General features: G+C 44.4%; 1 protein-coding gene across 4 annotated transcripts in view; it reads left to right on the forward strand.

The window, feature by feature from the left end:
- The window catches only part of RINL (Ras and Rab interactor like), a 387,388-nt gene that overhangs the window by 352,853 nt on the left and 10,998 nt on the right, over positions 1 to 23,537 (forward strand). For 3 of the 4 annotated variants that reach the window (XM_078661180.1, XM_078661181.1, XM_078661183.1), the window contains 3 exons: positions 19,263 to 19,577; positions 20,634 to 20,762; positions 20,961 to 21,124. In XM_078661180.1, the coding sequence (XP_078517306.1) occupies positions 19,263 to 19,577; positions 20,634 to 20,762; positions 20,961 to 21,124 (608 nt within the window). The remainder of the gene's footprint in view (positions 1 to 19,262; positions 19,578 to 20,633; positions 20,763 to 20,960; positions 21,125 to 23,537) is intronic. The other variant, XM_078661182.1, reaches the window with a different exon arrangement.

Raw genomic sequence — 23,537 nt, forward strand, 5'->3', positions numbered from 1 at the left:
GAGGGGCCTCACATCTTCCCTTTCGCCCGGGGCCTCAAAGGCCTAGGACCGGCTCTGATTGTGGGTGTGGTGGAGGGGGGAGCCTGATTAGGTAGCGGTGTGGCGCTAGGGTGGCCCGGAGGGCAGGCGACAGGCCGAAGGTGCGGTTCAGTAGGACACGTGGTTTGGAGTCATATGGGGCATTGCAGGTCCTCCTGGTCCGCTATTCTGAGCAACGGCGTGCAGGTGATGGTCTGGGCAGGGCAGATAGACCAGGTGCCTATGCCTAGGTGGAGGGGGGGGGGGATCTCATTGCCCCATGTTATGCTTCCCCGTGGCAGTCAGTGGCACAGGAGGGGAAGGCTAAGCTAGTTAGCAGCTATTATGAGTAAGCACTTTATTAATGTGTTTGATGTTGGTAGTAGAAATGACAATTTATTTATTTTCTTAATGCATCTTTGCTATCCAATGTTGGTGAGAGTTGTCATTCTGCGCCTTTCCCACTTCTCTTTTCCCCCTCTTCTTTCCCTTCCTTTCCTACTCTCTTCCTTCCTTCTCCTTCTCCTTTTTTTTTTCTTTCTTTGTTGTAGTCCTACTTCTATTTTTCTTAAGTGTCCCGGTTTTATGTTCTCAAGATCTGGTCACACTGGAGATCGGGCAAGGGCCCCTGTAGCTCCTTATAAATGATGAGGCAGGACATCCCATTGCCCCTCTGTTTGGCGCCCCCGTATGTTCCAGTGCCTCTCGGGGTGGAAAGAGGTGGTTCCGGTGGAGGCTCTGGTCAGGCGACGTCCTCTTTGGCTGCCATTTTAAAGTCAGGCACGGGGCCGGCGGTGGCAGGAAACATGGGGCTCTAATGAAGAGGCTTTGTTAACTGGAGTAGTCGGGGCTGAAGCTTGGTGGTGCCCAAATAAGAGTCAGTAACTCACAGGGTGGAAGAAAAGCGGCTACGGAGTAGGCTCTGGTCAGGCGACGTCCTCTTTAGCCGCCATTTTTAGGCCAGTCGTGGGGTCGGCAGCGTTGGGAATCCTGGAGCTCCGGTGGGAGAGTTTTTTGACTTCCAGTGGTGGTCGGGGCTGGAGCTTGGCGCCCTCATAACTGTCGAAACCTCAGAGGGTGGAAGCCGCGGCTCTGGGGGAGGCTCCAGTTAGGCGATGTCTTCTAGTGCCGCCATTTTGCAGACAGGCGCGGAGGGCAGCGTCGGCGGAGAATCCCTGGGCTCCGGTGCAGGAACTTAAGTCTTCCAAGCTGGTCGGGACTCTAATGCTCAAGTTGCCTCGTGCTGGCATTGCTGGTGGATCCGGTAGCGGTCGGCTGCACTGCGGGTGAGTGTCCTGCGGTCGCAAGGAGGGCAGCGGAGCGCCGATCACCATTGAGCGTGATCAGGCGGCAGGTCTCTGCTTTCCTGTAGCGGGACAGGCTGCACTTTTCCGCCACAGATTCCGGTCGCGTTCCTAGTGCTGGGCAGCCCTGGGGGGCTCTGATTAGGTATTTTTTGAGTGAGCCAGGAGCTCGGTTTCGGAGCTCACTACCCCTGCGGCCATCTTGGATCTTGGATCTAATTATAAACACATGGATGTGACCCAGTTCAAAGTATGCATTATGCTGGAGTAATATTTTTTCGAAACCACAGAAATATAACATCTACAAAATACCAAACACTCTTAGGGCACAAAAGATGAAGTAAAACGTGTGAAATATAAACAGGAACTAAATCATCAACTTGGATTGCCTTAGCATGTTTTATATGGGAAACAACCTTTACAATGCAACTTTTACAACGCACTACCATTACAACGAAACTTTTACAACGCAACATCCACTACATCGCATGCCTTTACAACGCAACCATTACAACTCATGACACTACAGCGCATGCCAATACAACGTATGTCATTGCAACGCATACCATTGCAACGCATAACATTACAACGCATAGTACCCTTACACTTTCCAACACTTACCCTACTGTTGCACCCCCCTGGAGTTAGAATAGTAATTCTTACCCCTACACTATCCAATTCTTACCCTACTGTTGCACCCCCCTGGAGTTGGAATCGTAATTTTTACCCCTACACTATCCAATACTTACCATACATGCAATGTAATTTTATGCGTTGTAATGGTATGCGTTGCAAAGGTAGTATGCGTTGTAATGGAATGCGTTGTAAAGGTAGTTCTTAAAAATTCATTGTAATGGCATGCGTTGTAATGGAATGCGTTGTAATGGATGTTGCATTGTAAAAAATGCGTTGTAAAGGTATGCATTGTAAAAGTATGCGTTGTAACGTCATACATCCGTTTTATATGTATTGTCCCAAAATGAGGCAGTGTGTTCAACTGTAAAGATAGGGACATGTTTATAGGGCCCAATAAGGGTCTGTTTCAAAGTTAGCTTTTAGTTACTACCGGGTCTGAGACCAGCCACTGAAAGCCCTTGTTGCACGTTGTCCATAGTCACGCAATGAGTAAAAAAGATAAAGTGCAATGCGGCCGAGAGTAATTGGAGAATACCAAAGCACCACATGTAATATTGAGTGTAGTTTGCCACCTAACATGTCAGAACAGGAGCAAGGGGCATTTGGGTTTACAAAGCCCAACTCTGCTTCCACATGGAGAGAGCGTGGGCCAGAGAGCATCATCATGCATTGAGTTTTACCCAGAGACAGATTTTGTGGTTATGCATTGGCCTGCTGTACGACTGTCATGGAGGACTTGCATAGGTTCACCCTTAATGGTTCGGGCCCTTTTCCGGCTTATTTCACTATTGTTGGCTTTTCAAAAGGTTCCAAATTTCAATTACATGAAGTAGTCCAGACCCGTGCCTGGGGCAGCTGGGAGAGAGCTCATAAGGGGTGCAATACTCTTGGCTGAGAAGAATTTGAGTGAAGTCTGCACTGGCCAGATAAAGATGGAGTTTAAACTTATTTATTTATTTTCCTTATTTAAAAGGTTTTATATAGCGCTGCTGGATCCAAGAGTATCAGAGCGCTTTACATAGTAAATAAACATGTTAAAATACAGAATACAATTGTCAAAGAGCAGAAAAATTAAAACAAGATAAAAACATTGCGTTAAATGGGTGAAGGGGGCAAAGGAACAGAGGGATAGTAGAAGGGACAAGGGGAGTTAAAAATTAGAGGGCGAGCGGGGGGTGAAGTGAGGGAGAGTGAGTGGAAAAGGGGGAGAGGGGTTAGGTAATAATAGGAAATCAGAGCAGAGAGGTAGAGAGCGGGGGCAAAAGTCAGTAACATTAAGAACCCCAGTATTTATTGAGGAGGAGAACTTTGAGTCTTGTTTTGAAGAGAGGGTAAGAGGGGTTGCAGCGAAGATCTTTGGGGGGTGAATTCCAGATCGTAGGAGAGTTACCAGAGAATGCACGAGATTGGGTCTTATTGCATTTTAATCTGGGAGGGATAAGGACAAGGGAGTTTGTGCTCCTCAGGGACCTGGAGCACCCTGCCTTTTGTAGTTTGCTTGAAATGTAGGAAGGGGTGTTTGGTGAAGAGCTTTGTGTGTGATGCAGGCAATCTTGTAGGTGGATCGACCTTCAATTGGGAGCCAGTTTAGGTTTGGGGAGCTTAGAATGGGGAGCTCGTAAAAGGGGTCTTGCAGGGGGTCAACGTTGGCTTTTGATCTCCCAAGAGTAACTATGAGCTCAGAATATATTTTTTAAAATTGACAGTTCTGAATGAGTTTTAGGTGCAGGCCTAGGATACATAAATCTTAGGCAGCTTTCATCCTATCCAGATATGGCACATGCACATACAATTAACCTACATGCTTCTTATTTGCATAACCAGTGGTTCTATTGATAGAGCGCGCGAGGCCACCCGACCAATAGTTTTCGCCGTTTCCGGCTTCAGGGCCCATATACTTTTCAAATCACCATATACATCGATCAGGTGACTTCACGAGCTCTACCAAGTTGTGTGTGTGTTCCCTATTATTATTTTTCAGTGCACCCGACTTACCATCCACCGATGCGGGTACCTAATGACCACAATGAATCAGGGAGCTAGCTGTAAAGGAAAGGCAGCAAAATACAAACCCAACCAATAACATTCAAATACTGTTTAAATGACCACGGACAACTGGAAGTTTTAAAATGTTTATCTAAATTCAATATTTTCTTGCATGAGGTACAGTAAAATAAGGCAGTCAATAACCAAGATAACGTAAATCACATAGGCATAAAGAAATAATGACGGGGTAATCATTCAAATGTAATATGAAATGCAGATGGGAAATATTATAAAATCTCAGAAATGTTTAAGCATGGACATTTTATGCATGATTAACTATGGGAGGGCCTATAAAGAGTAGCACGCTTCACTTAAGGTGAATGGGCCTTTGAACAATCTAGGCAATGAAGTTCTAGACCATATCATAAAATTACAGACTGCAATGCAAAATATAATTTCTAACAAGTGAGAAGACATAGGAACAAACTTATGGAAAAATATGTAATTGACTTTCAATAGTTGCGGAAAGGCATGGAAAATATAACATATGCAATGATGAACTTTATTAAAGCAAAAGTCAGAAATTTAGAAGGTGCAAGATTTAAAGAGTTTTCAGAGCAATATTTACCTAGAAAGGTGTGGAAACCAAACCCTGGCCACGGGTCAGTTAAGGACAGGAAACCCTCAAGGAAGGATACCCCTCAAAGGACAGCAGGTGCAGAATGGACACCCAGGACAGGACAGGATACCCTCGGAATAGGAATCAGGACAGGACCCTCAGGACAGGACAGCAAACCCTCAGGACAGGACCCTCTTCAGGACAGGACCGGAACCCACAGTTCGGAAGCAACGCCTGCGCTCCACCCGCTCTGCAGCTATCGATCAAGACCCCGATTGGGTCAGCGAACTCCCAGCTAAGTGCTTGCCAGCACTTTAAGGCTCAGTAGAACCTTAGTCTATGGTCAAATTCGGACAGAGTGCTTCGCAGCGCTCTGTATCTTCAGTCACCTATTGAGTGCGTTGGGTCAGTGACAGGTCAGCTAAACCAGACAAGTCGGACGGTTCACTAGGTGAACCCAGGGTAGATATACAGTTTGGGGACAGTGTACCACCCCCCAATGTTGCAAAGTGTCAGAATCCCTCAATTTCGATTGGTCCTAAGGTAGGATTTGGGTAACACACCAATCACAATACAAGATTTGAAGCCTTCATTAACATACTTGGGTACCGCCTAGCAGGTTTGGGGTTCTCATGAGAACTGTGCAGAAATACGAGTGAAAATTAACATTGTAACACATGAGGAGCAACATTCGCCGTTCTCGTAGCGCAGAGGTGGCTTTCCCAGGCGCATCTTGACTGTGGCTGCCAGCTGGCTGAGTTCCACTGTCCAAAGTGGCCACCTTTCAATGCTCCCTGGTCATGCGCAGAAGAGACCGTCAATATGGCTCCCAATCAGTTTGGACCCCCATTCCCCGCGGTACATGAAAAGTAAGCGAAAACAAGTTAATACATAATAATGTCATTATGAAAATACATCATAGGGTTTGTACTTTTAACTCATCATCAAGAAATAAAACTATTGCATTAAATGTTAGCTACATTGACACAATCACAAGAGCAGTGGCACGAGCAGTACCACATGATAAGCACAGCTATGAATTACGCATGCGCATAACTTTCCCTCCACTTCTGCAGACGCGTCAGGACACGTGAGTGTGGCTGACGCATGCGCAGTAACTAAAATACAAGCGGCGGCCATATTAAAGAACACGGATTAAATTCATTAGAAATACACATAGGCAAGCTTCGGGAACTTTGCCTAAACAAAAATAAATGTTAGTAAAACATACGTTTTGTTACCTTATTACACATAAACGAGGTTCTTGACTTCGGCAAGCCGCAAAATATGCGAAGCTTTGCTTCATCAATCCCCTCTTTGATGATATTTACTATCATCACAAATTATAATGGAACCAGATGCCAACTTTCTTTCATACTTTATAAAGTTCTATTTCTTCCAGCAACCGTTCTAACTTTTCTCTCTCAGTTTTAGCAGGGTGAGAAGTCTTCACCTTTTTGTATATCTGATCATTCACTTCCTCTAATTCAATCTCATCCACACTTCGTTTCACTCCTCTTGCATTTACCTCGTGCTTTTTGGTGCGCTTGCGGCATTTACAGCATAAGAAAATGGAAAGTATAATAAGACCTATAATACCAATTGGCATCAGAATTTTGAATAATAAGCTTTTACCTATGCTAGCAAGCCAATGACCTACATTTGAGAGACCATCTACCAGTCTCTTCCAGGCACTATCAACCTCGAGTGGTTTGAGTTCCTTTGCCAAATTAGTAATGTTTTTCACATATCTTTTGATCTGTACACTTTTATCCGGAATATAAGTGCAACAATGTTGCGCCTTCAACATCCGGCAGACTCCGCCCTCTTTCGCTAATAAGGTGTCAAGAGCAAGTCGATTCTGTAAAACCATTGATCTGATCGCAACCATTTCGGTATTGACCAGCAGAAATCCATGAGCTGTTTCAGTAGACAGCACATCTACTATAGTAGACAATTTGCAAATTCTGTGAGTGTTCAGAACCACTCCCACTCCAGGTATCAGTGCACTGAAAATACTACCCATAATTTCACCTATACTTTCTCTTTTACTACGCACTAAGCCATTAGTATCTTCATTGCTTCCAGCTTTTCCATTCACATGGTATATTTTCGGGAAGACAATGCCAAAGTAGCAGCTTCCATACCAGTGATCCGGCAATTTGAAATAAGCCTTGTCCCCACAAATATAATAAATTCCAGGAAACACAGGCTCTGACCCATTTTTGAAACCCCAACCTCCAATTACCTTGTAATTATGTTCGCATTCACTGGAACCAATGAAAACATTATTATAATAGCTAGTCTTCTCGCGGTGAAGACATAGCTTGCCTTTCTTTTCAAAATCCAGCAACAGAGCAGGACCCGCTCCACCAGATGAGGTGCCTTCCATGTTCTCTGCCCACTTTGGCTTTTTCTGACTTTCGTCATTAGCCTTTTTTTGAATTTTAATTCTCCTTTTCTCTGCCATGTTCAGGAACATCTTTTCCTGCTCACGCAAAGAACAAGTCAAGTTATCTCTGTGTGCGTCTGCTATGTCAATGTTACCTATAGTCAGAAAGTAGTCTCCCATATATCTTATGGTGTCAGTTTTGGTATGTACAGGATTCAAGTTCCCACGTATAGGAAGTTCAGAAAAGATCACGTCATTGTTAGAATAATAATACTGTAACGGTCCCCTTTTGTAAAATAAACTAGCTAAAATGCTACAGGAGATTCCATATGTCAATGGCAGGTGATGGTATGTCACGCCTTCAGCCACAGAAGTAGGTAGCTTCATGCAGACATAGCAATCTTCAATTTCCATAGTCTCTACATAGTGTATTAATAAGTTTGCGAAAACATTTAAGTGTGTCTTGTTCTTAACTCCATGATAATGTAGTCCTCCCTCATCTGATGCTTCTAAGTTCTGTTTTGTTTGTCTCAAAGCTCTTTCATGTCGTGCTACACTCTGGGTTGTTAGCTCCTCATTGTCAGTATTTATAACTTCAGTAGGGACAATGTTAGTATCTTTACTTACAGCAAAGGGAATGAAAATTGTTAATCCTATCCAGATAACTATCAGTACGACTACACTACATATACACACCTTGCAACACGTCTTAAAACGGCTGCAACTAGGTCTACCATTCACTGTTGAATCAGACATTTTGGCTCAGAAGGAGTCTTTCGAACCCCTCTTTTTGGCTTTACACAATTAGCTTACTTTGTGCAACTTCACGGTGGTTCGACTTCTTCTTCAGCTGAGTACTCTGGGACGGGTTCTCCGTCGCTCACGTCCGTTATATCAAGATCTTCAAGTTCTTCCAAAACCAGTGTCCATTCAGGAGAGTTGTACTTTTTGTTTTGTCTTTTTATTCGTTCACTCCTTCTTTTGGAAGAGTCTTCTTCTTGCTCTGCTATCCGAGCACTTCTTCTTGCTTCTGCACGTTTTTCTTCCACTGTCTTTATCCTTAGTCTCAATCTTTTTACAAACCTAGGCTCAAGGTTGTTTCTTTTCTTTAGTCTCTTAGTCGGTACTTGGACTTCACTTTCTTTTCTTATTCTCTTGTTCTCTTTATCTTGTGGTAATTCTTCTCCACTTTCTTCTCCTACTTCCCCTATCTGGCTAGTTCCAGGGCTAGCATCAAATTCTTCTGCCTGGTTGCTAATCTGGCCTTGTTCAGGAATATTTTGTTTTTGGCTTTCGATTGTCTCTGTTTCTGTTTCTATTTCCTGAACCCGTTCTTTTAACCCTCTCTGATCCTGTTCAAGCACTTCGATCTCTTGATTTTCTTCTGCTCGAACTATCACTCTATTTCTAGTCTCACCCTTATCTGCATCAGGTGTTAGCGGTGGTGTATCGAACACCTGCTCTGTCCCTGTCTGACCTTCTCCTTCCTCAGTTTTGATGTGAATCTCAAGCGGCTGAGGTTCTTCGCCTGTGCCTTGCTTTTCCTGACTAGTCCACTCTCTACCTTCACTAAGTCGTTCTCTTGTTCTGATAGGATCTTCGGTCAGATCAATCATCGGTATCCATTCTTCTGGCCATATGCTTGGCAGCTCGTCTTCAGCTACTCCTGGCTCAGTTTCCTGGACCTCTTCCACAGGCTGGTTTCTTGGCAGTTCGTAGTCAACTACTCCTGGGCCAACGTCTGCTGTTCCTGCAACCTGACTGGTGCTGGGCTGCTCGTTGTCAGCTGCTTCTGGACCGGCTCCTGCAGGGTCCTCTGCTGGTTGCCCCTCTTCTGCAAATTCTTTGTCTGGTAATACCTTCTGAGTGTGTCCAGCGTGGATCCACTGGGGAACACCTGCGACCTTCACTGCAGTTGTTGTTACCAGGATTACTTGGCGTTTCTTTCCCCACCTTGGTGCCAGACAATTAGATCGAGTGTGCTTCTTTATTTTGACCCAGTCTCCTGGAACCAAGCTGTGGAGAGGAGTCGTTGGATTGAGGATGCCGTCGTCTCCAATCTGGCGAGAGATAGAACGCACTTGGTCACCCAATCTTCTGCAGTATTCAAGCACTAAATCATCAGTAATACTCAACAGTTTGCTTCCTGGCACCCATGCTTGTCTCATCACTCTTCCCATAATGATTTCATGGGGACTTAGGCCTGTCTTGCGGTCAGGAACACTTCTCAGTCCCATTAGGACCAGAGGCAGGGCCTTCACCCAGGTCATGCCAGTAGCATCTGTCAGCTTTGCTAGTCTGTTTTTGATAGTTCCATTTACTTGTTCCACTATTCCAGAAGCCTCTGGGTGGTATGCACAATGAAGTTTCTGCCTTATTCCAAAGGCCTTACAGAGTTCAGCCAGTATTTCATTCTGGAAATGACCACCTTTATCTGATTCAATAATGTATGGTATTCCGAATCTAGGTATCAGTTCTTTTAGTAAACACTTCGCTACTGTCAGTGCGTCACTTTGGGGAGTAGGGTAAGCTTCCACCCATTTTGAAAATACGCAAACAATGACAAGGACATATCGTTTCCCTTCACAACGGGGCATGGTGATGAAATCAATCTGTATCCTTACAAAGGGACCCCCTGATCTCCCAATCTTGCTCAGTTCAACCATTGTCCTCTTGCCTGGGTTCATCTGTTGACATGACAGGCACCTCTGGCAGAGGGACTCTGCTACCTTCCTGAACTTTTTACTGTACCAAGTCTGTTGAAATACCAGAATCATGGCATCCCTACCAATGTGTGATCCTTCATGTATTAATCTTGCCATTGTGCCAAGCAAGTGTCGGGGTAACACAGGCATACCAGTTGGGCCCAAAATCACACCATCCACACGTCTCGGTCTACACCCATCCTCCTTCCATTTCTCTCTTTCTTGCCAAGGAGCCGATTCCTGCCACTCTCTCACTTCATCCCACGTAGGCACTTCTTCAAACACCTGAAGCTGGCAGCTGGTTCCTGGCCCCCCTCGTTTTGGATTTACAATATACCGATCTTTGGCACACCATTGGGCCACTCGATCAGCATAATCGTTTCCCAGTGATACTTTGTCCATGCTCTTTTTATGAGCAGCACATTTTACCACTGCCAGTTCTTTGGGCAACTGGATGGCCTCTAAAAGGTCATGAACAACCTTTGCATTCCGAATGGGAGTACCTGAGGAAGTCATGAATTCTCTCTGCAGCCACAATTGGCCAAAGTCATGCACAACTCCATAACAGTACTGACTGTCAGTATACACTGTTATGCGTAAGTCCTTCCCAATTTTGCAAGCCTTTATCATGGCTATCAATTCGGCTACTTGTGCAGACTTGATGTTATATAAGTAACCTGCTTCTTCAATTTTGGTGAAAGAGACTACTGCGTAAGCAGCACTCAAGCCTCCTAGTTCATGTCTTAGACAGGAACCATCCACAAATAGTTCTTTATCATGTTCAGGCAATGGCGTTTCTTTTATGTCTGGGCGTGGTTTAGTACTGAACTCTGTCAGGTCAATACAATCATGTTCATCATCATCCCCACCTTCTATTTCCAAGGGGTCGGGGAGTAAAGTGGCAGGGTTCAGAATACCGCACCTAACAATGCTTACATTTGCTGCACCCACAAGAATCCTCTCGTATTTAGTCAGCCGACTAGGGGTGAGATACTGTGTTTTAGTTCTGGTCAATAGAATTACCACTCCATGTGAAACATACACGGTCACAGGATGTCCCATGACAATGGACTCACTCTGTTCCAAACTTGCACAGGTAGCAGCTACTGCTTTCAGACAGCCTGGTAACCCAGCAGCTACTGGGTCCAAAGTGGCAGAGAAATAGGCCACAGGCCTTCTGGTCGTGCCATGTTCTTGAGTCAGGACTGACAATGCGCAATTATCGCGAGTGTCACAGAATAGGGCAAACTCTTTGGAATAATCTGGCATTCCCAACGCAGGGGCCGTACACAGACAGTTTTTCAGTCTTGTGAAAGCCATTAGACTTTCATCGTCCCACTCTACAACATCTGGCATTCCTCTCGTGGTCATTTTTATCAAGGGCCTGGCTAAGGCTGCAAATCCCAGAATCCACTGCCTGCATCCTCTCGTGGTCATTTTTATCAAGGGCCTGGCTAAGGCTGCAAATCCCAGAATCCACTGCCTGCAGTACCCTAATACCCCCAGGAACATTCTGACATCTTTTTGAGTACGGGGCAACTGCATCTTTTGAATTATTCTCACTCTTTCTGATGTGACTTTTCTGACACCCTTTTCTATCTGGTGTCCTAGATATTTTACTGATTTCGCACAGAACTGTAGTTTGTCAGGGGCCACTTTATGCCCTTTCTCACACAGATGATTTAGGAGGGCAATGGTGTCAACTACACAGTCCCTGTGACTTTTAGACGCCAGTAGAAGGTCGTCTATGTACTGCACTAACACAGAGTTCCCAGGTAAGGTCAAAGTCTCTAGACATTTTTTCAAGATCTGATTAAAGATAGAGGGGCTCTCTGTATACCCTTGAGGGACCCGGTTCCAACAATACACGTGACCTTCGAAGGCAAATGAGAAAAGAAATTTGCTGTCGGGGTGCAGGGGTATCGAAAAAAATGCATGACATAAATCAATCACAGTGAACCATTCAGCATCCCAAGGAATCTGGTACAATATCACTGCAGGGTTTGGGACAATAGGGCAGCAAGGAACTACAATTTTGTTAACCTTTCTCAGGTCCTGCACTACCCTATACTTGCCACTAGGCTTTTTGATGCCCATAATCGGTGAGTTGCATGGGCTGCTCATCACTTCCTGTATGATGTCTCCTTCTAATAATTTTTGTATTTCTAGAGTGACACCTGCTTTCACTTCAGCATTCATTCGGTAGGGCCTAGTGTTAGGATATACTGCATTGTCCTTGATGGCTATCTGTATGGGGTCCACATCTTTCATCAACCCCACATCTTTTCCAGTGAAATCCCACACCTCTGGCTTTACGGCTTCCTGGAGTTCTTGGGGCAAGTCCTGCAGGGTCAATCTTTTAATTTCTGAGTCAGGTCTAAGTAACAATAATTTATAAATGCCATCTTCATCTGGGGTCTGTATTTCAACACCTTTTGGTGTGCAAAAGATGGTACAGTTCATTTTGCACAGCAAATCACGACCCAGTAGATTCACTGGACTGGTGTCACAGACGACAAATCTATGCATCTGTTTAAAATTTCCAATTGAAATCTCCATTGGTTCGGTAACAGGAGTACTAATCAATTGATTAGATACACCCACTACTTGGATATTTTCTCCCGAGAGGGGTAGGTTTGGAACGTCCACTGTTCTTACAGTAGAACGGGTAGCGCCAGTGTCCAACAGAAAGGTGACATCATTTCCGTCAACCTTTCCTTCAATATATGGTCCAGACTGGTCTACCGGCAAGGAAGCGCCAAGTACGCACTCCTCGTCCTCCCCTCTCAGGCCCCGTCAGTCCTGATCATTACAAAGGAAGGTATCATTCAGCAGATACTGCGAAGTTGCTGTATTTCTGTTCTCCCCGCTTTCCCAAACCTCTATCTCTTCATCTTCTGCCTGTCTTCCCCTGTATACCTGCTTGGGTGCTCGAGGCACCTGAACTGTTTTTACCTGGGGTTGAGTCTTTCTTGGTCTTTCTTTCTGCGTCTGTGGAGTTAAATCAGGAGTTTTTTCATTAATATCTACTAATTGGGGACACTCGTTTCGCCAGTGTCCAATTTCGCCGCACTGATGGCAGGGAAATTTTTTCATAGCCTCTTCCCTGCTAAATTTGGGCCGGGGCTTTCCTCCACCCCCTCCCCCAGGACCTTTGTTCTCAGTATTTTTAACCATGTTACTCAATTGTTTTTCCTGCTGTTCTGCGAGCTTCACCTGAGCCCACATCACCTTTTCCTTGAGGGCCTTTTTCTTTTCTGCCATCTCATCCTCGCAGTACTTAGCGTACCGCAGGACCTCATCCATTTTCTTAGTATGCCAACAGATTTTATTATCTTTTATCCACTGACAAATTTCAGGTCTTAAACCATTTACAAACCTGTAAATAAAGTGCGTCATATCCTTCAGGTCGATGTTATCAATACCACTGTATGTTTTAAATACCTGCAATAACCTCTCATAGAAGGAGTGCACTGTCTCGTCCCTTTCCTGTGTTGTTCTATCTATTTTTGTCCAATCAGTTTCCTTTGCGGGCACCTTTTCTTTCAAGTGCTGAATTACCTGCTCATATTTTCGCATGACATCCTTTGATGGCTCCCCTGTTTCTTTATTTCTTGGGTACTCCTCACTCGGCCAGTCTATGTTTATTTTACACTGGGTCCATAAATCTACTGGAACCACAATGTCGAAAAACCCATCCAGGTCTTTCCACAGACATTTCTGTACCTTCACGAACCTTTCCACCTGCCTGTACCAGTCAACTGGTTTCTCTCGTAATTTTGGAAAATCGTTCGTGAAGGACACAATATCCTGCCTAGACCAGGGGACATGCTCATATTTCCCTCCTGGAACTTCGCGCATGGGGCATAACTGCTCAGGTTTTTCTACCTCTCTTAAAGCAAACTCAGGAGTCACTTGTCGGGAGCGAACCTCTTCTCTCTTTTTCGCCCACCTGCTTCTCCATCTTTCCACATCTCCCCATTTCTGCAGTACCCCCATTAATTCTTTAATCTGCAACTTCTTCCCTGCCACATTCAGGTGTTCTATATCTTTGTCTGAGAAGTCTGCTCTGTACGGTTTCTGTAAGCGCTTGGATTTTGAGATATCTACCCCCATACTAACTGCTGTTTCGGTCAGTTTTTCGTGGAGCACTCTGGTGTTCCTTGTAAAGCTTTTACATATGAACGACAATTCTTCTTCAGAGTAGGTATTCAATCGATCCAACCCCACATTTCCTGCCATTAATTCTTCTATTTCGACCCTCAGCTTGTAGAGGTCTAAAGGTTTTGTTTGCGGAGTCTGCTTCTCTAATTCACGACTCCAACTCTCAATTTCATCCGGAGTTACCAGAGAGACATTCCTAGTACCTGTTGCTGTCTCTAATTTAATTTCTTTTGTATTAAAAGGGTTATGCCTCTGCTGTATTCCCTTTCCAGTCTGTTTGTTTGGCAATTCCAAGAACGCAACTTCAGACTCGCACTCACTGGACTGATCATCTATGATGATCGGTTCCTGTCTCGGGGTTGCCATGACTGGGGTCATAACTGGAGTAATCGGATTTCCCTGACCATTTCCGTATAACGGGACCACCGGTCCAATAGTTACTGGAATAGTCAATGCCTCAGGACTGGTATTTAACTGGGAAATTTTCTGAATTATTTCTGTCCTTTGTCTAGCTAGAGCCTCTTGTTCCTTTTCCACTAGTACCCTTCTTAAAGTTGTGTCATGTAATATCTGTGGGGTCAACGGAGGAGTAAAACTCGGGGCAGTAGGATGCGTTTCACTTGGTCCTCCCCCATAATTTGGTTTCGGGAATAAAGTTCCAGTATTAAAGGACCTGCGCTCTTCCCCATATGGAGGTTGAACAAAAGGCAGTCCTGAATTCGATGGTTTCTCTTCGCTTTCATACAAGGGTCTGGGAAAAAAGATTTTCGTACGTGAATATTTTTCTTCCTGGCTCGCGGGCACTTTGGGATATATATCCCTTGTTTCCGTCGGTTCGGGTTTTTCAGGATAGGGCAATACTTGACCACCCCCTCCCAGTCCCAGGGACCTGTCTTCTTCCTTTAGGAAGTGGCGTCGGGGAACATCTCCTACACTGGAAGGTCGGGTTCCCTCATTGTAAGGTGGCGGACTTCTGGTACAGATGTCATCTATTAGTTCATCATCTGATTCCCCCAGGGCCCCCCAATGCTTACATTTTTCAGTACTTTTCTCACCCGCTCCAATGTTATGACATGCCGGCATCATGGGAAACAGACCCTCAACAATCATGCTCTGCCTCCACTGTTTCATCCTTTTATCCCTGGACTCCTGTTTCTGCCTGGGGTACCACTTGGTCAAACCCTTGTCCATTCGGGGTCTTTCTCTTTCAAAAGCCTCAATCTCCCATTCCTCTAATGCCTCATACTGCGTTAGTCTCGGTCTGGGATGCAATTCGTTCATCCGAGTCCTTAAATTAAATAGGATCCTACCATTGAAGGTACCATCTAACGGAAAAGCCAATACTCCGTCATCTTTTGTGTATTTCACCCAATTCTCCAACCACACACAGGTATTGTACCCTCGGTCAAACATCATGAATGAGGCAGGAGTATTAGGTGGTGGGACAAGAACACCTTCCCTAGATTTAATCGGTTTGTCCGTTTTAAAATAATTTTTCACCTTACTTATAAGGGACATTTTTCTCTTTGTTCCGTACATAATATCGTATCTATTAGTCTTCCACTGATCCCTTTCAAACCCTAGGTGCCTTGGATCAGGTCGAGTTCCTGTAGTCTGCGAGTGCCACATACAACTTCTGCGGTAAACTTTGTTTACAAACTACCTCCAATCAGAACGTGCTTCAGAAATTCGTGCAACCAATGGGTGCGCGACACTAAATAAGCGCCACCAATGGGTGCGCGGCCCCTTCGTGAGACAGTTCCCACGCTCCGGCGCTCACCCCTCCTTTACAATTCCCGCTCCGCTACCCGCCCGCTGCTTCTACCAATCCCAGCGCGGCACAGAGTGACGTCAGAGGCGCTTCGCGACTGACTCCCTCCCTTCACAAGGTAACGGAAACTTTCTTTCTTTTAAAGTGCTCAGTGCTTGGTTATTTTTACAACAAATACACATTCGCCACAGTGCTCAAGTGTCTAGACAGAGAAATAATTGTTTTACTGCAAGTAAACTACTTCTATTTACTTTTCACTCGCTGCGGGCAGATCTCTTCCGCCTACCCTTCACTCTAGCATCGGTGAACCTGTTATTCCCCTAAACTCATCCACTTCTTTCCGGGATATATTCCGAGCTTAAGGTTTCTCAGCGGACCCCTCTGCTTTCACGCTAGCTCCGAGGAACCTGCTACTCTTCCGATGTGACCCTTACTAGGTTACGCCACTATGGGAATTTTGCCAATGAACCCCGTTACTGTCATTTATTCACACATGTATTCAGAAAACCCTAGTTAGTGCTTCCCGGTTATCCTAACCTGCACCTAACTTTCCTCGAACCTGTGACCTCAGGACAATGGATTCTATTCACCACTTGCCCTTTCAATTCCCCGGGGAGTTCGGACAACACGAAACGATACGGTTTACAAATGCATGGATTAGTACATATAGCAATATAAGAACAAGAATAAAAACAATGCAAAAAATCATGAGTTTCAGCAGCGTATTCACAAGAGAATGATCAGGTCTCTTAGAACAGCCGCTCTTCTAGCAGCATCAATATAATAGCAGCTTCCGACTCAACTAGTCCAACTAATCCCTGCCTTACCCTCAACTAGTCCCTAACCATCCTCTAGCTACCAGAAAACTGATAGAGCGCGCGAGGCCACCCGACCAATAGTTTTCGCCGTTTCCGGCTTCAGGGCCCATATACTTTTCAAATCACCATATACATCGATCAGGTGACTTCACGAGCTCTACCAAGTTGTGTGTGTGTTCCCTATTATTATTTTTCAGTGCACCCGACTTACCATCCACCGATGCGGGTACCTAATGACCACAATGAATCAGGGAGCTAGCTGTAAAGGAAAGGCAGCAAAATACAAACCCAACCAATAACATTCAAATACTGTTTAAATGACCACGGACAACTGGAAGTTTTAAAATGTTTATCTAAATTCAATATTTTCTTGCATGAGGTACAGTAAAATAAGGCAGTCAATAACCAAGATAACGTAAATCACATAGGCATAAAGAAATAATGACGGGGTAATCATTCAAATGTAATATGAAATGCAGATGGGAAATATTATAAAATCTCAAATGTTTAAGCATGGACATTTTATGCATGATTAACTATGGGAGGGCCTATAAAGAGTAGCACGCTTCACTTAAGGTGAATGGGCCTTTGAACAATCTAGGCAATGAAGTTCTAGACCATATCATAAAATTACAGACTGCAATGCAAAATATAATTTCTAACAAGTGAGAAGACATAGGAACAAACTTATGGAAAAATATGTAATTGACTTTCAATAGTTGCGGAAAGGCATGGAAAATATAACATATGCAATGATGAACTTTATTAAAGCAAAAGTCAGAAATTTAGAAGGTGCAAGATTTAAAGAGTTTTCAGAGCAATATTTACCTAGAAAGGTGTGGAAACCAAACCCTGGCCACGGGTCAGTTAAGGACAGGAAACCCTCAAGGAAGGATACCCCTCAAAGGACAGCAGGTGCAGAATGGACACCCAGGACAGGACAGGATACCCTCGGAATAGGAATCAGGACAGGACCCTCAGGACAGGACAGCAAACCCTCAGGACAGGACCCTCTTCAGGACAGGACCGGAACCCACAGTTCGGAAGCAACGCCTGCGCTCCACCCGCTCTGCAGCTATCGATCAAGACCCCGATTGGGTCAGCGAACTCCCAGCTAAGTGCTTGCCAGCACTTTAAGGCTCAGTAGAACCTTAGTCTATGGTCAAATTCGGACAGAGTGCTTCGCAGCGCTCTGTATCTTCAGTCACCTATTGAGTGCGTTGGGTCAGTGACAGGTCAGCTAAACCAGACAAGTCGGACGGTTCACTAGGTGAACCCAGGGTAGATATACAGTTTGGGGACAGTGTACCACCCCCCAATGTTGCAAAGTGTCAGAATCCCTCAATTTCGATTGGTCCTAAGGTAGGATTTGGGTAACACACCAATCACAATACAAGATTTGAAGCCTTCATTAACATACTTGGGTACCGCCTAGCAGGTTTGGGGTTCTCATGAGAACTGTGCAGAAATACGAGTGAAAATTAACATTGTAACACATGAGGAGCAACATTCGCCGTTCTCGTAGCGCAGAGGTGGCTTTCCCAGGCGCATCTTGACTGTGGCTGCCAGCTGGCTGAGTTCCACTGTCCAAAGTGGCCACCTTTCAATGCTCCCTGGTCATGCGCAGAAGAGACCGTCAATATGGCTCCCAATCAGTTTGGACCCCCATTCCCCGCGGTACATGAAAAGTAAGCGAAAACAAGTTAATACATAATAATGTCATTATGAAAATACATCATAGGGTTTGTACTTTTAACTCATCATCAAGAAATAAAACTATTGCATTAAATGTTAGCTACATTGACACAATCACAAGAGCAGTGGCACGAGCAGTACCACATGATAAGCACAGCTATGAATTACGCATGCGCATAACTTTCCCTCCACTTCTGCAGACGCGTCAGGACACGTGAGTGTGGCTGACGCATGCGCAGTAACTAAAATACAAGCGGCGGCCATATTAAAGAACACGGATTAAATTCATTAGAAATACACATAGGCAAGCTTCGGGAACTTTGCCTAAACAAAAATAAATGTTAGTAAAACATACGTTTTGTCACCTTATTACACATAAACGAGGTTCTTGACTTCGGCAAGCCGCAAAATATGCGAAGCTTTGCTTCATCACTATTAGCTGTGCATTTTCTATAACCTCACAAGCAAACTAGAACTCTTTGATCAAAAACCTGAATTACATTCTTTTGGCCTCCCCTTTTAAATTTTGTTTTCAGTTTGTTATTTTGAAGAAGTGTTTCTTAAGAGGAGAACCCAGCTGAGTGTGTTAATTATCAGGTAAGTTATTCAATGTGGCCCTTTGAATTTAACTCCACTGTACATCAGGAAAAAAAGCAGTCAATAGAATGCCTGAGACTGGTGATTGGAGCCCAACTCCTTGTAAGATGATGAATAAAGTGAAAGTCTTTTGATGTGGAGAACACAATGTTATTTAATTGCTTTAAGATGATGAAGCACTAGCTGGTCCTAACTGCCTGGGCTGCTAGGGAGCAAATGTGCAGTCTCGGAGAAGCCCAGGTCTGTTGAATAAGCCCTCAAGGAGTATTAGACATTTTGGCAATATTGCTTTTGCATTTTGCTAACTTAGTTGCAAATGTATGATTAAGCTGCAGGAAATATGATTAAGCTACGAAATGTACGACAAAATGGCAAAACGCACACCATCTACATATAATGTATGAAACAGTTGTACTCATTTTTAGTCAAATATTTCAGAACTGTTTCCTAAATTTCGATCGCCCTTCCTTACCCGGCCTCAACAGAGAGAATAAAAAACTAGATTCCTGTGTTGATGTGTTACCTGTGTCTCACCACCCATCACCTCTCCTCTACAGACAGCATCCTTGAGAAAGCTGTGGCCAAGTGCCTCCTGAAACCCCTGAAGGGTGCTATCTACTCTCAGCTCCTGGAGTTCCACACTAAGGATGGAAGCCTGAAGAAGCTTCGGGAGAACCAGAAGAAGATGAAGGCGCAGAGCCTGCCACAGCTGGGAGTCACAGCAGGGGTGCCCGACGAGGTAGTGATGGAAAAAATTCTCCAGATGCTACAGTTGATGCACTCACTCTACTCCCCGAAAGAGAAGGTCATCCAGCTGCTCAAAGTTTGCAAACTCATCTATGAGGCCATGAATCGAGTGCCGGGGAAAAAAGGTACGAGACCCTACAAACTGGTTAAATTTTATGAGACACGTTGGGGACCCACGAATATGACCATCAACTCTGATCATTTGTACACGATGTAATAGAGACTGAAATATAAGACGAACATCTCTTATCACACCTGTAAGGGAAAGCGGTACAACAAACCCAATGCTGGTCAATGTTGCAGGTCTCATGGGGGAACACAGTGCACTGGTCACTGTTATAGGACATAGGAAAGAGACACATAATCACTACATTTTGACTCACTGATCGGTTAGCTTGCAAAAGAGGTATGGTAACTCCATTCCAGTTCCTGAACTCTCATGCACCCAGTCTCACACACACAAAAACACACACAGAATAACCCGCTTACTCAGCAAAATATGCCCAATTTCCACAAGAAGCGATACAACACCTGTCACCCTAACACAAATGTGCACAGATATCTAAAAACATGTTCCGGACCCTTTATTGAGTATTCCTGCCTTTCACTCTCAGAATATAAACATTGGGTCTTCTTACCTGTTCCCTCACAAGAGAAACTGATCTCCCCACTATAACTAAGAAGGATCTATAATTGGGTTTCCCTAGGTCACTCATTTGTTGGTTTTAGTGTAATATGTCTGATGTGGCCATGCAAGATTTTTATTTAGCGTGTTTTTGTAGGACTGTTTACTTCAAATGTTTTAATTGGGGAGTTTTGAGCACCTCAACAACACTCTTTCTAGAAGATTGGTGGTACCAGATGTTTATTAGATAGTCTAAGCTCTTTGTTCATAATCCCTAAATATCTGTTCACTCTGGATTGGTTCCATACTCTATAGGCTTGAAGAAGGCAACTCTTTGTCAGCAGTAATGAAGTCCAACACAAACAAAGATGTATCTGGGAACCCTTCTATCAGGATTCTCTCTATAGTAATGGCTGGTGCCATTAGGGTATCTGTGGTTGGAGGAAGCGAGGTTCCTATTGGCATCTCTTATCTAATCCTCAGTTCTCTATGCTGTAAGAATGAAGCGCTCTTAGCCTTTTTTCTCTAACCTGGAGATCACTTCTTTTTCACACAGAGGTCTACGGTGCTGATGATTTCCTGCCTGTGCTGACCTATGTGATGCTTGGATGTGACATCAATTTCTTGCGGCTGGATGTAGAGTACATGATGGAGCTTCTGGATCCTTCCCAGCTTCAGGGAGAAGGTAAGAAAGCAAATCCACAGAGGACACTGAGGTGTGAAATGTTGCACAGGAATATGATGTGATCTAGGGTGGAGCTTTACATTGTGCTTACAACCAGCTGCTTGTAGGTTTCACTCAATGCATTTTGTGGGGGGGATTAGGGAAGTTTGTAGATGGCAAATGAGGTGTAACCGTGGGTATTTCATTTCTCTCTTACAGGTGGGTACTACCTCACCACGGTCTTTGGGGCTCTGTTCCACATCGGTAACATTCAACACTCTACAGTGACAAGGCAGATCAGCCTAGAGGCTCAGCGGTCCCTTTACCAATGGCAGCGTCGACGGACGACCCGCCATGGCAATTCAATCGATCATGTAAGCCAGGTATGGAACATATAGCTTGACAGGTCCTTGCCCCAAGCTTTGCGATTTTTTCATAAAGTGTAGAAAAGGCTTTTTCCCTACATTGACCCTTATAGATCCCATGCTGGTTTAGTCATACTGCCTTCTCTTGATGTGCCCTACAGTGACATTTACAAAAGTGTGCCTAAAAAGCAGAATCATCCTAATAAGTGAGTGCCCTCAACCATACCAGCCTGCCTGAAGTGTACCCCTGTCAGTGAACAGTACAACCCTGCCCCAGGGTGTTTACCCCACAGTGATGATGTCTCTCTACCCACAGTGTTGCCCAACAGTACTTGATACACCCTGTCCAGACTTTTCTTCAACATTGACTATTCTTCCCTCCCATGGATTTTGAGGGATCACACCCAGAGTATCCCTACTGTGCACCACCCTGCCTAGTGTGTGCCCCTAGCCAATTTTTCCACATTCTGGGGCATATTACCAACAAGTAGCGATATTTATCACTAAATAGGCTTAGCGGCGATTTTTTTATCGCTGGATATGTTAGCGGAGAATTTTTTTTATTAGCAACGTTTTTCTCCATTGTGCTAAAATATCCAGCGATAGCGGCGAAATGCGTGAATATCGCTGATAATACAGCGATATTCACGCATTAGCGACGAAATCCTCTTAGCCATGTTATCCACCTCCCATTGGATAACAAGGCTAAGAACTGGTCTGAGCAGGTGTTGGTTTTTGGCGATAGCGGGAATATTTCCATCGCTACGCCTGCCTTGCTAATAGGCGATAGCGATGTTAGTGACTGCTTTCAGTCGCTAACAGGTTGGGTACGCCCATTTTGCATGTCATTAGCGATAAATATCGCTGACATGCAAAGCGGGCCCCAAACCACTCGCTATCGCCTAAAAGCTGTCACTAACATCAGTTAGCGACAGCTTGCTAATAGAGCAATAGAATTATCGCCGCTTAGCGGCCGAAAACGGCCGCTAAACCGGCGATAATTGCCTATCGCCACCCTTGGTAATATGCCCCTCTGTTTCTACAATGACTGACAGACGGTGCCCATGACCTAGAAAACACGCTGTCCTGGTCAGATCACAACTTAATTGCTGCACAGGTCAAATTTATGGCACACTCCTCTGTTTGGGAGAGAGATCCACAACCTGTGCATAACTTTCAACTTGACTTCCAATTGATCACTGCCAGAGGCCTGTGCTTCCCCTGATCAGTCCTGACTTTCGGTATTGAGCTATTTCACCTTCCCAGCACATACTTGCATTAGTAGGAGAGAAGAGGTAAATTTTGTGAGCAAAGGGGACCGCGACATTGTATACAGATTAGGAAGCCAAGATGAGTAGAGCAGGATTGAATTGCAGCCAGTACATTGAAAATGAAGCTCCAAAACTGCCAAAGCTTGCTGTAAGATTTGCCTGAGAGAATAACCTGCTGCAATCAGTCAGCAACCAAAAAATGAGCTCTTCAGAGCTGAGGAAGAGCAGATACAGAGTTCCTTAAGAAAATATACCATCATGACCAGATCCACACTGCTAAGGTTTCTTGTAATTCTTTACAAATTAAATTGTAAATGTTTGATAAAACGTGTTCTGCTACCCTCAAACCCGCTTTTTTCACCAGACAGTGCCAACCATACTTAATTCCACCACCTTGGCCTTAAAACTGTGGAGCCCATCCTAAGCAGAGGAAACTATTAAAATGAAAACATCTGCCATCCATGAACCCTTTATTAATTGTGATCAAGGAATTCATGTCCTAGACCTCCTGTGCAAGGATTAGCAACTCCTTCTCTCAAAGCAGGATCACAGACCCATTGAAACATAGGTGTTACCCTATCATTTAATAAACCATACTGTGACAGACAATGCCTGGACAGTTCCTGTGTGATGTTCATGTCGCTTTGCCCCAGCAAGACCACTGAATGGGAGTGCAAACATATATAAACCTTCACAACATTCTGCCCAGTGGCCACTTGGGCTTCCAATCCATGCAACAAACAGGATCTGTACGGATGGGTATTCATGGAAATATCCTCAATGTCATTAACAAAGACCATTTGACGGCTGTGATCGTTATCTATTTGCTCCCTGGAAGAGTGGACAGGATGGCCTGGAACCTTTCCTAAGTGGATCAAAACCAACATACCAGACTGAAGCAAAAAATGTCAAAACAGACCATGCATTCTTTACGTATTTTATGAAACTTTTAAATTACCTACGCTACAGTACTTTCAAATATTTTAATGAGAGTGTGTAATAAATTGAAATTAACAAGAAAAAAGGAAGAAAAAATATGTCCAGCAGAAAAGCCATGGTTTCGCGAAAGAAAAAACAATAAAATGTTTAAAATATGAAGACTATTAAATAACGTACAAGGAAATGTTACGGGTTCAAATGTCCCCGTCCTCAAAATGAAC

This window comes from Lissotriton helveticus, chromosome 9 (assembly GCF_964261635.1).
Source record: "Lissotriton helveticus chromosome 9, aLisHel1.1, whole genome shotgun sequence".
NCBI lineage: Eukaryota > Metazoa > Chordata > Amphibia > Caudata > Salamandridae > Lissotriton > Lissotriton helveticus.